The sequence below is a fragment of the Stigmatopora nigra genome, chromosome 3 (genome assembly GCF_051989575.1).
Source record: "Stigmatopora nigra isolate UIUO_SnigA chromosome 3, RoL_Snig_1.1, whole genome shotgun sequence".
Classification (NCBI taxonomy): domain Eukaryota; kingdom Metazoa; phylum Chordata; class Actinopteri; order Syngnathiformes; family Syngnathidae; genus Stigmatopora; species Stigmatopora nigra.
The window spans coordinates 14,044,205-14,060,948 of record NC_135510.1 but is presented as its reverse complement, the minus strand read 5'-3'; the positions used below and the strand labels follow the sequence as shown (position 1 = coordinate 14,060,948).

At 38.0% G+C, this 16,744-nt stretch overlaps 1 protein-coding gene across 5 annotated transcripts; it reads right to left on the bottom strand.

The window, feature by feature from the left end:
* Nucleotides 1-1,688: 1,688 nt before the first annotated feature.
* rbpms2a (RNA binding protein, mRNA processing factor 2a) lies at nt 1,689-10,770 on the bottom strand. Of its 5 annotated transcripts, XM_077713170.1 has the most exons (9): nt 10,586-10,770; nt 10,279-10,510; nt 8,629-8,706; nt 6,165-6,203; nt 6,004-6,066; nt 4,777-4,927; nt 4,274-4,437; nt 2,740-2,812; nt 1,689-2,350 (listed from the first exon to the last, which is right to left on the bottom strand). In XM_077713170.1, the coding sequence occupies exons 2-8, from the start codon at nt 10,330-10,332 to the stop codon at nt 2,747-2,749; spliced, it is 615 nt and encodes a 204-aa protein (XP_077569296.1). In that variant the 5' UTR covers nt 10,333-10,510; nt 10,586-10,770; the 3' UTR covers nt 1,689-2,350; nt 2,740-2,746. The 5 variants fall into 5 exon arrangements, with proteins under 5 accessions (XP_077569296.1, XP_077569295.1, XP_077569297.1 ...); XM_077713169.1 differs by having other exon boundaries at nt 10,279-10,767; XM_077713171.1 differs by having other exon boundaries at nt 4,289-4,437; nt 10,279-10,766.
* Between the last annotated feature and the right edge of the window lie 5,974 nt (nt 10,771-16,744).

The following is a 16,744-nucleotide window of genomic DNA, read 5'->3' as shown; positions in this document are numbered from 1 at the left end:
CAAATACTAGTTATATGCATATGAAAATACTATACAAATGAATATTTAAATATTAATTTATATATTTTTTAAAAAGTAAAAGGGAGATCTGGCAGATGAGTGGTTAACGCGTGGTCCTCATTGTTGGACCTGTGTTCAAATCCAGGTCGGTCCACCTATGTGGAGTTTGCATGTTGTCCCCCACATTCGAAAGACATAAATGGTAGATTGATTGGACACTCCAGTGAGGATAAAGCAGTTCAGAAATGAGATGAGGAAAAACTAGACAAATAATGACATAGGTCAGTCGAGTTCCATTCAAAGACGTTTGTGATGGCCATTCATGCATTCAACCAGAAGATGGCAACACCATCCTGCATTGAAAACATTGTATGGTATTGTTAGATTGTCCTTCTCTTGAATTGGCATTAAAAGCATTGCCAGGTCAGCATAATATAAATCTGATCATTGTCTCTGGAGGTGTTCTACATATTGTATTTTGTATTGTTCACTTTTGTTTATGGGTTATGAAAAATATCTAATTGCAAACCAATGTGCTTACTGTTTGCATGTATTCAACCTGTGAATCTGTATGAGATTCTGAAGTGTACAGAAAGTCTGCTTTCCAGGTGAATACGTTTTTGCAGTACGTATTGACTTCACGTCAATCCAAATATGTGCCAAACCAACCACAGACCTGTAGATTTTCTCATGGGACAGAGGAATGGGCAATTGTGTGGGTGGAAATAAGCAGTCTGTGGTTAAGTGTGCCATTATTTTTCAAGGAAAGACTTGACATTTGAATCCTTCCTCAGATCACACATTTGCCTAAGATATTTCTTTTATTTTTAGTTAATTGCTGCAAGTGTCAATGGCTATGGCTATGCCAATAATCATTTTAAAAATATACTGTACGCACATTGAACATTCGATCTCCATCCAGTTTAGTAAAAAACTCACCAAGTCTTTAACTGCTGCAAAGAATGCAATTAAAGGCAAAAAATGGCAACCAAAGTGGAGGCTTAGTCAATGGGCAAAGCCGTCTGTTTAAGTTGCAACGCCATAGTCAAGATATGTCTATAGTGAAGTGGTGCAATCAGACAGCTGCCACATTGAGAACAGTCCTCAAAGTCCCTTGAGGAGTCATCATGGTCTATTGAGCAGAGTTCCACCAGCTTGCATTTAACCCAACACATGGAACTAGAGTGAGACCCTAATGCATCGGTGCATTACAAATGAATAGTTAGGAATCTATTATTAATAAGCACGTCTCCTGCCCAAACAGCCGTCAAGCTTTCAGTGTGCAAGGATTTACAAACTGTCAAGACTCTCTCTCTCTCAATTGGCTTGGTTTCAGAAACAATTCACACTAAGATTTTTTTTTCCATTTTTATTCTTTACATCTTATGCACAGCAGATACAGAGACAAACATGTTTCTAAACCACAAACTAAATCCATAGTCCCCTCCAATCTTGCTTCATTTCCAAATGGGCCTTCAAAAAGTTTATAGTCTAGTTTCACATTCTGAAAGATGGTTTCACAGCAATCTCATTTAAGCAGAATGGCCCATGCCCTGTTCAGAATACTTTGAATTTTCAGACAGACAACCCCTTCCCCATTGAAACAAATTGCACTTTTCTTTCTCTAAAACTATTTAAACAGGATTACAGGAACAAAAAACCCACCAAAACCAAGAGACAACTAAACATTCAACTCATACATGTTCATTTAGTTGCACAAAAATGCATAAATATACACATTACACAAAAAGTACAAAAATATTTGTACTTTATTCTCTTCAAATGACACCAAGATGATCCTAGGGAAAGGGTTGTAAGAACATGGGGATGCCGTTACAAGGTCCATGCGAGATAAGCCAATGAACAACAGCTGAGCTTTGACAGCGGTAAGACCAAGGAGCTACAGGAAAACAAAACATTTTGCTGTCCAGGCTAAATCAACGAGGCAACACAAACACTGAGGAAAAATAGGATACACAGAATTTTTATAAATTCATGCCAAAAATACTTGAACATGCAATGAATTGACACTTCTAACCCCTTTGAGGCCAGTGGTAAAAGCCACAAAAAAGGGACTATCTTCAAGGTGTTAATTTCCCTCAGCAACCATCTTCCATGGAGCTTTGACTAGCTTGCAAAAGCTTCTAAAGCAAGTGTTATTCTGTACCACAAAAAGGGGCACATGAAGATTGTCAACAGCAAGATGGGGTTTCTACTCACACTGTCCCAACAGACAATTGGAGATATAAATACTGTTTCTAATGCACATTTGTCCATTAAATAAACCTGCTTAAATTAATGAGCTTGGCAAACCTCACTTCAACTGAACAAAGGTGTGGCTTCCAGGGACCTGCAAAAACAAAAAAAAAACAAAAAAAAAGACATTATTCCTTTGGCAAACACAGTAGGATATATATTAGGGGCATGTGGGAGGCTTCCTTTACTGTACAAATTAAACCAGAACAATTTTGACTAGCGGCTTCATATGGAAAAAAAAAAAACATCTATTAAGAAAATATACACTCCAGTTGTTCCAAGTAAAATAAAAAAATGTGCTATAATCAAGGAAAAACCTAAAGTCTGGAACTATCGTATCATTGAGACTTTGTAGAAGTTTTGTGGAGTTTGTAACACATTGGATGTCTTTGTTATTGTTGGACAGGTTTGCACCAGATCAAGTCTGCAGTCAGAGAGGTGAATTGTGAAATTCTCAACACTGTTGGACCAAAGGTTACTCACTAAATATCTAACAAAACTGCCGGGATTTCCATCCAGGCTGGGAAGTCTCAGAAGGAGTAGGATACCAGCGCATCTGAAGAAACACAAACAGTCATTTCAAATCTAAGGTTTTTGTCCATACATTTTCCCTTAGAGTTTTCAGCTTTTACATTGCTGCGCAATGGGGACTTTGCTTTCCAGAAGCCATGACATCACAGGCAGGCAAATTTATAGTCAGGAGATTAGTTGCGATACAATTGCCGAGAGTTGCTGAGAACTCCAAATTCAGGAATCTCTCAGTTTCCAATTAGAAAGCACCCCCCTTTGCACATGCACACACATTTTGGCTACATTAGGTCAGGAGTATTTCTCCAAGAAAATACCAAGCATTCCTCAACCTCAAGTGCCCAGCAGAAGGGCCCATCTCAGTGCTTTGTGATGTACCTGCTATTTTTTAACTATGAAGTGGAATTATGACACTGACACAATAACTTGAAATGACTGCTAAAGAGACTTTGTATTATCTTATTTTGTAATAGTCACTATAGTGTTGAAATAACTACGGTAGCCATGGCTATGATGTTTAGGAATATATGTTGTTCTTGATGAAATAACTACAGTAGCCATTGCTATGATGTTTAGGAATAGATATTGTTCTCTTTGTACAAGTACAAGACAAAGTATAGTTTTTTTAGGGAACAAAAACGGTTACTTAAACACTAAACCCTCATAGGGCAAATTGCCTTATAGTTGCAAAAAAAGAAGAACCCTATGACCTTCCATGTAAACGAACATCCTTTTTTGTCTCATTTCATCCAAAACTTTACCCATAAACAGACGCTAACAAAAATACATTCATATGTGAATGCCAGTTAACAATAATTAAAATATATATTTTACTATGAATTATTTTCATGACTAAATAGGGATAGGAATGAATTTGGATAAAAGAAATATAAAATGAGTAAAACAATACCATTTGTGGCTCCCAGTGTTACTCTATAATTGATTTAGCATTAACTGATATGATTTGGGAAATACAAATTCAATAAAAAGACAATTTACAGTTCTTTTATTTTATTATTATTATTTTTTTAAATGAAAACCATGCTGTGCAGCTCACTCACTAAATTTTGGTTCAAAGAGTTTGCATGCCTTCTAGTGGGTAGGTTAAAACTCAATGGCAACAATACGTCCACATTTAACCTCATCAGTACACACACAAAAAAAAAAAAACTTTAAAATTGGGATTGATGCATATACACAGAATATCACCTACCAAACTAAATTGTGATCATCCGTGAATGCGAAACGTTGCAATTTCTTTTGTTTACTTCCCAGCAAGAACGAAAACAAAGCAAGTTTGAGTGACACCGCTTACAGCGGTGCAAAATAAGTAAAAAAGAGAATACTAACATGTATACCCCACCCCTCATCAAACAGCCGCACCATGAAGTTGCACTAACCTTTGTAGTGTCTGAAAGCGAGTGCCCTAACATTCTAAGTGGTCTGGATGTGTTGAAAAGAACATGTAAGATAGAAGAAAGACACACACCGGTTGGTCCCTCACCTGGGCGTGGAGGGCCGCAGCCGCGGCGGCGGCCGCCGGGTAAGTAAAGGCCGCGTGAGGGAGGCCGGGGGTCAACTCAGTCGTGTACAATGGGTAAGGGGTCCAAGCGTCAGGGGAGGCTGGAATCAATGCTGCTCCTGTCAGGTCATCTGGGAATTTGAGGTCACACATTGGAACAAAGCTGATAACCAAGTAGGGTTGAGCGATCAAATCAAAATATCAAACGCGCGCAAGCAACATATGTACATGTCTGTCTGCTAACATGTGTAAAAACATAAAGTTGGATGTTGGTTGAAGTTAATTTATCATCCAGAAAGAAGCAAAGCAGCTGGAGAATTGAGACACATGCAAGCGCAGGGCGTGTTAGATTTGTTAAAAGATGTTAACCTCTGTCAATTCGACATCAGAATTCTCGTCAAGAGCTCGATTACGGCACTGCCCAAGTGAGAGTGAATGCGAGCCTAGAGGAGTGCAGCCGAACAACTTACATGGGTCCCGTGCAATGAAGTGTGCTCCTAGAGCAGGGTGGATATTTGTGGGGTTCGGTGTGGCCATCAGCTTACTCTTTGCCATCTTCGTGTTGGCTTTAGCAAACTCTAAGCGCAGTGTCTGAGGGCTTTCGGGGTCAAAACGGATACCCTGAAGGAGAGACGGAGGGAAGGGGGGGAACATTGGATGGTAAGGGAGGTGGGCTGAGATCGAGGGGCTTAGTTTAGTCTCGCGCCGTCTCCTTTCCTACAGCCGTCTTTTAATACTCAGGGTGTATCCTTCAAGTTTCCGATGCACTGCGCTGCGCGGGAAACTCGCTGCACTCGCTTCCTCTTTACTGCGCCCGCTTGAGCAGAACAGTTGGACAAAGGAATGGCTGAAGGATACGACCTCAGTATTTCCAGCAGCTCACACCTCTTCCTCCTCTCAATTAACTCCTTCAGTGCCATTGACGACAACAGACGTCCAAATCAAGTGGCCCTTTTTCAACCTTCCGAATTGAACTTTGTTATTCACAAGCTGGCATCCACTTTGTTTGAACTGGGGAGGGCTGGCGGCAAATGAACGAAACATTCGAGGCGCCCGCCCAGCTCAAAAAGGTTGGACGGCCATCGCCGTCAACGGCAGCCAATGAGTTAAGTGAGGAGTTACGACTGGAGGAGAATAAGATGAGGAAAGGGCCGACGACAAGACCGAGTGGCATTTTCGGGGTGTTTTTTACCTTGCTTGTGTTTTTGTGCCCTAAGCGCTGTGCCCGCATGCAAGTGAGAAGTATTTTGGAGTGTGTTTGTGTGTCTATGAGGTGATGCTCAATAAGGAAGGCTAGGCTATCAAAGTGTGTGTCTGTGTGTGCATTAGACACTGCCACGGTGGCCTACTGGTGATACAATAAGGTTAAACTACTTAAGATGTGTTGAAATAACACTAATGTGGCTAGAGAACATAGAGTAAAGCAGTGATATGCACAAATTAGAAAAGCTACACCAGACTAAAGATGGATGTGTATCAAGGTCAAAGTAAACTACCGTAATGCTACAGGACTCGCCCATCTTTCCAAAAAATGTCCCTGCCGTTGAATTATGAAAAGACAGAAAGTTGACTTGGTGGGAAAAACTGATTGGAGAGTATTCTCAAAACACTCCCTTAGGTTTTTTTTTTTTTTTTTATAGATTCATGTCAGAACAAAAAGCAGAAATGAAGAGATTGGAATGAATTGGAATACTTGCATTTAGAGCATTTTTTGCAGCTTCGGCTCCAGTTCGGCTGTCGAATGTTACAAATCCAACAGGCTGGAAAAGAAAGCAGAGATGACTTGAGCCTTCACCGATATTACCAAAAGACAAGAGTCTGAGCACAGGTTTAGGCATCAACAGAGGGAGACACTCACCTGTTTTGATGTTAATTTAATCAGTGACCCTTCATAACCCTGCAGAGGAAAAAAGACAGCCAATTATCCACAAGCACAGAGTCACATGCAAGGAAGTCAAGCATGAATGTTGCTCACTAAAAGAGGGGAAAAAAAATCTTGTTTCTGAACCGTGAACTTGAGATGAAGCCACAGCTAGAATTATGCTTACATTTTGTAAGTCTCAGTATTTGTGCTACTTCTGGTTAACTGAATTTACATATGGCATTGGGATTTTATAGGGGAAGTGACTTTCTGGTCATTAGAAAAACCTAAAGGACAAGAAACCAATATGAATTGATTTTTATACAGGAGATTTTCACAAAGTTTTTAAGTTTACAAATTCCACATTTCTGAGCACTTTGATAACTGCAAATAGTGTAGGAAATAGTTTGAAAAACAAATCAGCATCTTATGGCTTAAATAATATAGTATAAGCCTTGCTAAAACGTCTGTCACCATGTCGAGCAATCACTTCCATTATAAATTGTTTACATTGAAAAAAAATATATACGCATACAGAAAAGATTCCATCCACTGGAAAGGTAAAGATAAAAGGTATAGTCTACTGTCGCCAATGGCATTGAAAGAGTTAACGTCAATACAACCTGGCAAGATGTAGGTCTCAATTTTGGATATTACAAAAATATATGATTAGTAAATATATTTCCATTAAAAAATGTTGAAACAATATCACTTTTATTTTATAGTCAACAATACCATGTCCATGCCAGTGAAAAAATACACTTCTATACTACTTTATTATCTTTTCAAAAACAGGAATAAAAGCCGATTATCTCAAGAAGTATCTGCGAGACATTTGATCAATACGGGTAGTATTTTAAACAATCAAATCCGAGTATCGCAAGTTTACCCACACTTACACCATGCCCGTTATCACACGCACCTGTGTTTGAGACTAGTGTACACTCGTGGGTATAACTCATCACAAAATGGCTGCGGCCCACAAAATTGTGTTCAAACATCATTTTCTGCAGTAAATATTCAAGAAACTTGCATACCTCAATACTCTGCACAGCCATCTAATAAATGAACATGTACACTAGGGGCTCTTTAAAAACTGGGAAGACTGGCTGTGAATGCTCACGTTTCCATACCATTGGCGTCTAATCTATTTAAATTTGAAGGATTGATAGCGATGGAACGTCAAAGGAAGCAAAGGATCATCCTATAAAGTGGTGAGCTACTTGTGCCCTATTTGAGGGAGGAAGACATTTTGCTTCTTCATTCACTGAGTTTAGTCTCTCACAAGGTTGGTTGGTCAGTGGCAAGGGCTACTCATTTACACATTCCACAGGATCATCCATGTGCGAGCAATACCACTTCCAATTTGGTTAGTTAGGACATGAGTAGGTGGGGTGTTTAGGGACCCCGCAGCTCATTTGAAAAACACTGCCGTGAATGAACAATGCGTGGCCTCATTTTCATTTACGCAAATATTTGGACCCATTAACAAGGAGGCTGTTTGATTGAGACTACCATGAACGACTCGGCTAGAAATCTAAGCCAGTGTTTCTCAAGCATTGCGCCAGTCTTCCCATTTAATCTAATTGTACAGCCTAAACAAGCCTGGGTAATAAAACTACATAAGTGTTTTTGTTTTATTTCAAATGATAAAAAAATGTATTGTAAAATGTAATGTAAGTTTTTTTGTTTTTGCCAAAGTAAATCAAGAAATTCAGCGCAGTAAAACAAAGGTTAGCACCCCCGCCTCTTTGTTCTGATATCGAGGGTTCTCTCTGTGACTGTGTGGGTTTCCTCTGGGTACTCCAGTTTCCTTCCACACCCCAAAACCATGCATGGTAGCCTGGTTGAATACTCAAAATTGAACCATGGGATGAGTATGCAGGTGAATGTTCATCTCATACTGACCTGCGATTGCTGAAAAAAAACAATTAGCCTGCTACCCACAGTTGGCTGGGATAGACTCCAGCACCCCTAACCCTTGTGAGGATAAGCCTATATGGGAAATTAATTAAATCAAGGATGCAATTATTCAAAAAGTTTCTTTGCCTAGTTATTGCTTGTATCTGGAGACTCACAGAAGATTTGCACTTTATTTACATACCAACTTTGTTTTGAGCCTTCTGTCTTTATATGTTATGGTCATTAAAATATTAGACACATGAAGTGGAAATTCTAAATTCCGGGAGATTTTACTTTTAGGCCATGTCATTAGAGTTTTGTTTCCCTCTTCAATTTATAAAATTTGGGGACATTTACCAAACAAAAAGTTGTTACAAAGGCATGTATTTTCTGTTATAAATTGAACTTTTTTTGCCATCTAGTGGAACATCACTCATTACTTTGTCATTGTGCATCACTTGCATTGATGGATCTACAGTTCATTTGTAACCTACAAGTTAAAAAAAAATGTACCAAAATCTCACTTACAACTCGCCTATGTAATAATAGGACAACCTACCTTAAATGGTCTGAAGAGAAGGTACAATTCCCGTGGCTTGATGTCAACGGGTAGACCACTGACAAAAAGTGTTCGCACCTAAAAAAAAAAAAAGTGCAAATAAGTTATAAAAAGATGGGGCAGAAACAAGGATTTTATACACAACTTATTTTGTTTGAGAGTCTCTACGCATCAGGTTCCAAATAATTCACGCATATCCGATAATACAGTAGCTGTCCAAACATAGTTACAAAATGCTCTTTATTTTCACAACCAGGTCACCCGTGAATCAAACCTTAGTGAAAGAACACTCTTTGTGAGCTCCCTAAATGAGCAAAGACCAAACAAGACTCATCCCGCTGGGCGCGCACAGCTCATTGATGGCCGATGCCGAGCAGGCCCAGTGTGGCCGTGGAAACAAACAGTGCGCGGGGGCCCATTAGTTCTCAGCTGGTGGGGAAGCCTCGGCTACAATGGGGCTGCCAGAGGAACAGCGCCGGACAACAGTTCACAGCGTGACAGCATTTCCTTCCTCTGACCCATAGCCCTTTCCCTGCCGCTCAGCCACTTTTCAGGTGCCCTAGAACCAATTTCCTCTTTTACTACTCAAATATACAGCAAGCAAGATACCAGAGAAGCCAGTCCGCCGATGTGCTGGAATACTCCAGCAACCTGGAACGCGGCTTCAACAAAAACAAGCGGAATCAACGTGCAGATTTGGTAACACTACCGACTTTGGGCATTTGGCTTGATCGTTGCTGGCCTTAACATAATTAGGCATGCAAGCTTTGATAGGGATAATAGGCAAAAGTGGAGCAACAAAAGAGTTTAATGCTCCCCCTCAGTGCATCTTAAGCCATTTGTCCAGAAACTTAGCTGGAGACAATGATGAATTATGGCAGCTGGAATAAGTCATCTTGTTCGAGGAAAAAAACAATAGGGAGTAAAGAGAATAGCGCATGAGAACCATTTTACTGGTTTTAAATATTTTAAAGCATGCTTGTTATAGGCATGTTTCATTGTCACATCACCACTTTCTGGGTGCTTTATTTGGCCAGTTTATCTTTTGTGAGACAAGTGCATTTAGAGTAATAGAAAGTACATTTTAAATAAATAGATTTTTTTTTTTTTAAAGATGACATTTTGGGCCATGTAGACCACAATATTAACACTTTCAGGACCATCTTAAAACATGTTTATTACTAATACACACCCAATCCATTTGTACTGGGAGGGCAAATGGGCAAATGGCCATTGACTGCCACTATCCCAGTTCAAATGAATTGGGCGTCTATAAAGTTTAATCTAATCTAATCTAATATAATAATATAATCACTGTAAATAGCAACCAATGAGTCAACATTTTGGATTCCTCGTGTATGGACGCTAGGTCTCAATTGTATTGATATTTTTCAAAGATATCTTTTCAAATAAATACAAATAAATAGATCAATTAAAACAGAAATTGACTGGTTGTTGCCCTCCAATACCAATTTTTCTTTAGTATTTTGGCAAAATGACAAAGATAGACGCACATTTCATTTAAACTGGGAGCGCTGGCTGATTATTTTCAGTTGCATTTACGTCGACTATAAGCAACCAAACAATTAGACGTCTATACCAGTCAATGACATGGAGACAGTAAAGGAGAGGAAAAAAGGTGAACCTAACCTCCTCCTCCATGGAGACATTGTTATTCGGCTCCGTATCCGTCTTCAGACTCATGTTGAGGATGCTACCGCGGCACCGAGTGCGTACTGCCCGGGTAAGAGTGGCCCGAGGTGGGTTACGGCTTCAGTTGGAGTTCAGCAACGGTCCTTCGGCGGTGAAGACTTTCTTTCGTTTTCCTCGCCCGTCCTTAAATTTCAATGCGAGTTTCGAATGGGATAAGCGTTCACCTCCCCTGAAAAATAGCCGAAGGGAGGTTTCAAAAAAACTGGGAGTGACGGGAAAAGAAAAGCAGCAGCGATAAACTAACGGTAAAAAAAACGTGGATTTTGTGCTCCGTGTTGTGAGGGTGAAAGACGGGGGAAAGAAGTGCGAGTAAAAAGCCCAAAGCCGGTCACATCAATGCCTTCAGCTGTGGGACTGCATGTGAGCGGGAGGAACGAGTCAACTTTTCTCCTCCTCCTGCTACTCAATTAGGTCATCAATTATGTGTGTGCGCGTGTATATGTATGTGTGTGTGTGAAGACGTAATCAGGCTGCAGATCCGCCTCAGCTGTGGTAGGAAGCGCCTCTACCGCCTGTTTCTATTCGTTTTTTATTTATCCCAAAATAAATCAATAAAATTGATTACAAATAAAACCAAGCAAAATAATGTTCTTGTGATTAGAATAATAGCACGATGGAAAGAAACATATTAAAGAGGAGATTATTCGGTTGAGTTGGGTAACTGTTTTTGAGCTCCTCCCATCCAAGTTTATTGTTTTTACTCATGACTAGTCATTTTTGACTGGGAGGACTGGCTGGGCCAATTGGGGTGTCCAATCCGATGCCTGCTAGTACGAGTCTTAAATGTTTGGACGTCTATGCCTGTCAATGGCAGCCGATTAATTGAAGGTTTTCTCTTCTTCTAAAGCGGCCTGTCATTTAAGAACAAATGTGGGATTTTTAGGACTTACTATCTTTGGCAATTAAAAAAAACGAATCTAATGACATAAAGATGACGAAAATATAAGCATGAATCATTCATGTATTCTATTTGTGAATAAATACAATTATAATTTGATAACAGATGAATAAAAACGCAATTAGATTAAGAAAAAAACTGAAAAACTCGGGGTATAAGCCCTAAAACAAAAATAAATTGTTGTTTATTTATTTATTTTTGGTCATTTCTAGAATTTAACCCATTACCTGCCTTTCACAATAATAGATAGACGTCTAATTTATTTAAACTGGAAGGATTTGGAGCTCACGTTTCAGCAAGTTATCACCGTTAATGATTTTAAAAAGTGTAAGTATGAGTTCAAAAGAAATCCAAGTATTATTTTGATCCCATAATTATTCAATTAAAAATCCTATAAGAATACCTTTGCAACAGATACTAGCAGTATTCTAAACTGTAAATAATGTCATAGTCAATACACAATATCATCTATTAAAATCATCATGTTTATTATTATAAATCAACCGGAATAAATAACTCTATTTATACTTTACAATAGAGGATGGTTGTGCAATTTTATTTTAATATATTCTGCTTTTATGATAAAAAATACTACTACTAATAATAAAATAGAATAAATAAAGATCCACCCATGCTAGTTGATTGAACTACCATTATTGAATGGAAAAAATGCGGTTTTGCTTGTTTGACAAGGTCTATATTTTTTGGAATAGCCGCGCGTGGCCGTGAAACTGGGCGTGTGCCCGGCCGGCATAGGCATGCGGTGTGTTTCCTCCGATCCAAAGGCCAGACAGCTTCCTGACTTTGTGTAGAAACACAATCAAACCTGCAGAGCGAGGAGGGGGCTTAGTGGGGGGGCCTGCATGGCTCTCGAGCTACGACCATCTCGTCTAAAAATAGTCAAGACATGGATTAATGCTGTCCATGTGGCCAAGTACATGTCTATTAGATCCCCTCGGTCACCAAGGAGACACGTGCCAAGACACATTTTACAATACAGGCATTATTATTATTATGGGTACACAAATCATTGAAATGTATTTTAGCCATCTTTTTACTTCTTTTAAAACGTCCATGTTTATGCATATGTACAAAATATGTGTAATCGGTTGGTGCATGCAGGAATTTTTCTTATTGTTTTTTTTAATTTAAATTGATTGGGCACAAAGCGATGTTGTTTTCTTTTAATGTTTTTCGTGTTATTAAAACGTATGAATGCCGAAATTTGTGGTGGCTTGCGGTGTACAAAGAAACGAGTTGTATCGTAGTGTTTATCATTTTAATGTTTTTAATTGATGCTCTTGATTTTTAAAATGCAAATATTTGTTTTATACAATCATATTAAAGGGTATATGTATTTTTTATGTATATACGAAGGGAGAAATACATAAGTCTACCAATACATAAGTCTGTAAGAATATTCAATACATCTTAGTAAAGAAATGTTATTATTTTATCATTTGATTCTTTCAATTTTTTATTGCATTCGCCAATTTTACAGGATTAATATTACAATTTCAAATTAATTTGGTTCTCTGAGAGATGCTATGCGTTGCGTTGTTTAAGAATGGGGGGGATAATCATCTGTTACGCTCTGTTTGTCATTTTAGCAACACTCCCACTGTATGAAAAATTCAATCTGCTGCAGCACTATCATCAATTTATTCAACAAAGAAAGGAAGGCCACTGCAGTATTTTGAAAGAAAAATGAAACAAAAATCGAGTCTCAACATGATTTCTGTATTGAAATTTACAATAAAACATCATTTTTTAAAAGGATGTGTGTGTCTTTTTTAAACCAAGATTCTTTTTGCTTAAAAAGGTTTTGATTTGACTGAATATAGGGTAATAAAAATATTAATATCTGCATGAAAGCTATACTTGGAGAGCCTTGGTGTAGTCAAATGATCATAAATTATTATTGTTATTAGTAGTATTAAAAATACTCATGACTTGGCCATAAAACATTAATTTATATATATATATATATATATATATATATATATATATATATATATATATATATATATATATATATATATATATATATATATATATATATATATATATATATATATATATATATATATATATATATATATATATATATATATATATATATATATATATATATATATATATATATATATATATATATATATATATATATATATATATATATATATATACACATACATACAAAACAGATATGCATAAATACTGTATCATGAGAAAAATATTAATAAAATTATAAAATATGTAAAAATAAACAGTTTACTGTTCTGTAAATTTAGATATGTTACTCATATGTTTATATATATATATGTTACTTAACCCCATTAACTACCCTAACCCACAATATACATTTTATTTTTATTCTGGACTTCAAGAATATACCTGTCAAGAGTATTCTTTGACCGTTTATTTACAAATCACAAATTTAAATTGATTCTACTGCTTGGCATAAAGTTTACTGAAAATACTGCACCTGTCAATCAAACTCAAGACTCAAGATTCAAAAAAAAAAAAAACACCTAAGACGCATATTTGAAAACATAACGATTGTGTTTGAAATGAAATGTTCCGTCTCCGAAATTCATCTTCATCATTGTTATCACAACAATCCCTAGTGAAGTAAGAGTGGAAACTTTGGATGGGTCATACGTCATGTCCCATGCTTAAAATATAAGTAGAGTGCTGAAAGTTTACGCATCTCTGACCTTGACTAAACGTTGTATATTGAGGCAGCCGTGCATCTAAGCTTATGTCTTATTTATGTGTCTCCTCTCATTTTGATGAGCTGTTTGACGTCATTCAAGGCAAAAAAAAAATGTGTCATCTGTGGCTTGCAGCCCTTGGAGCTTTGCACAGCTGGGACTTCCGCCAAAAAAAAAAGAGATGTATTCATGATACCCTCATGTAGATCATTGTCTATACAAAAACTATATTATGCATATTAATGTGGCTGAATGTTTATTATTTTTCCCAATATGGTACAATAGACTGTGTCAGAGTAGCTTTTCAACAACACATTAAACAGATCAATACATAATCCATTTTTTCCCATAAACAAGGAAATGAACTTAGCATTAATTTTAAAAATCATGCATTTCAGAGCAAACTGTAAATAATAACTCATAACCCCTGCTCTTTAGTGATAAAATCGATACTTCCCCACTAGTCTTGTGTTTCAGGTGTGTGATGTCAACGCGGTCACTGGAGACTAATTTGACATTGTATAAGGCATAAATTACGTCACGTAATGTCCGAAAACTGCAATCCAGCATCATTGAAATACACAATTCCAGCTGCTTTTTCCCTTTATGAGGGAATTTATGTAGGCTGACTAATTCATTAAGGCTATTGCTACACCCAGACACAATGAATAGTATATGCTTTAATATATAAAAAGAAAAGAAAAACACAAAAACAGCCTGGATTAAAAGATTGGTACTTCCTTAAGGCACTCAGAGCACTTTGACACTGTCTCCTCCTTCACCTCCCGAAGATGCCGTATTGGGAGGAAACTAAATAATCCACTACATTTTTTTAAGAGGCTGAATTAAATGTTAAACCCAATCTCTTTAATTTCTCTCCTGCATTGTAAACACCCACTAGCTTATGAAATGAGTGCAGGGGAATAAAATCAGATATCTAGCAGCCCCATTTCCAGACAAACACCTGACAGAAACCAACATTGCAGCATTTGAGAAGCTGTGGATAAAGCTCATGTTTTATTTGTGAGAAGCGAGCCCATTGTCCCAAAAGTCACCTCACACAGCACTCTTCCTTTTTACGCCACACTGAACTTGTCCCATCGAGTTAGTATCACACGCTGCTAAAGCACTTAGCTTGCGTTCCCCACGTCCTCTGTGGTATAGCCAAGCATCCATTTGGAGGTCCTGGGAAACTTTCATTTTTCACCCAAACACAGCCCGAGCAAGGCCTGGGATACATTAGGGACCTCGGACCAATGGCTGCCCTGATAGGTCGGTCAGTCACCTTACTGGTGAATACATTAAAGCACATCAAATGGGCACGTGGAAGGATCTGAGACCGAACCATGTGACGGCCAGATTTCGTCTTCTGAAACGCTGATTCATGGGGAAATACGTGGATGTTGGCATCTAAACGTTCAGTTGTCAGGCGGTTGCCGGGTTACTTGTTGTCAGGTGGCGTCACACCTCCTGTGAGAAGTCACAAGGATAGAAGAAGGGTGACTTGTGCTATAAATCAATGGACCTCACACTCTCCTCCGGATGTGTGCAGCAAATATTCCTCCTAAACATAGTGCTTCCTGTAAATGCGAGACATTGGAATCTCTCAACTTTGTCTAGTGACTTTACAATCCTTAAGGGTTAACATCCGCCTACATGCAAATGTGGAATAGGGGGTAAAAAAAACACCATCGGTCAATTTGTATGATTTCGAGCGTAATCACAATTAGACTTCATTCATCCATTTATTTTCTGAACCGCTTTATCCTTACAAGGGTCGCGGGGGTGCTGGAGCCTATCCCAGATGATTTCGGGCATGAGGCGGGGGACACCCTGAATCAGTGGCTAGCCAATCGCAGGGCAAGAGGAGACAGATAACCATCCATGCTTACACTCATACATATGGGCAATTTAGAGTGTCCAATCAGCCTACCAAGCATGTTTTTGGAAAGTGGGAGGAAACCGGAGTACCCGGAAAAAAAACACGCAGGCCTGGGGAGAAACATTTTAATCCTTAACCCTTAATTTGATGCATTCTGATCAGTAAGACCGGGTTTGTCGACAATTTTGCCAATGGTGTTAAATCAGCTGGTCATGATAACCACTTTTAAATTATGCCGTGTTTCTAATTTTACGTAAATTAACCTAAATACATTGCATCCAAGATGGCTGCCATAACATAGGTCATACTTTGCATGTTTCTCTGTCAGTACATTTCTCTTCTTGTTGTCAAGTATTTTTAATACTATTCATGTGGAATATTACCAAAAGTGTACTCCACTTTAAACTAATTTTAACCAATACTTCTTAGAAATTCACTTACAACTTTTTTTTATCACAAGGCAAAAAAAAAAAAAAAAATTGATATCCCTCGTGGATAAAACAATATAACAGACGATTTTGTCCTTGATCTTGAAACTTGTGGAACATAATAAACATTGAAGTATTTCCATTGCTTACAAAAACTTGTTCCACTCCATGTTTTCAAAGAGGAAATGTTGCAATAAATTCCCCCCGATTCATTTGGAATAGATTCTATTTTAGTCTGGCTGGAAACTTACAGATCCACTGAGATTTCCCTCAACATGGGAAATCCATCTACAGTACATTTAATTCTCGTCTGTTTAAAGGGGACTTACAACAACATTTTTCAAGGGGGGATCTACGTCTACACTTGGTCCCATAAAGTTACTGTGAACTTGGTGAAAATAAGCCCACTCGCTACATCCTTCCGTGGCAAAATAGACTCCACTTCCTGTTTATTTTTGTAATATAAGACAGAGGGTTG

What these genes read in the sequence shown, in the direction of transcription:
- rbpms2a (XM_077713170.1), bottom strand. Translation starts at nt 10,332, where the DNA reads ATGAGTCTGAAGACGGATACGGAGCCGAATAACAATGTCTCCATGGAG. An exon ending in ATGTCTCCATGGAGGAGGAG is followed by an intron (nt 8,707 to 10,278) that starts GTTAGGTTCACC and finishes TTTTTTTTTTAG; the next exon opens with GTGCGAACACTTTTTGTCAG. An exon ending in CTTCATTGCACGGGACCCAT is followed by an intron (nt 4,438 to 4,776) that starts GTAAGTTGTTCG and finishes TCAAATTCCCAG; the next exon opens with ATGACCTGACAGGAGCAGCA.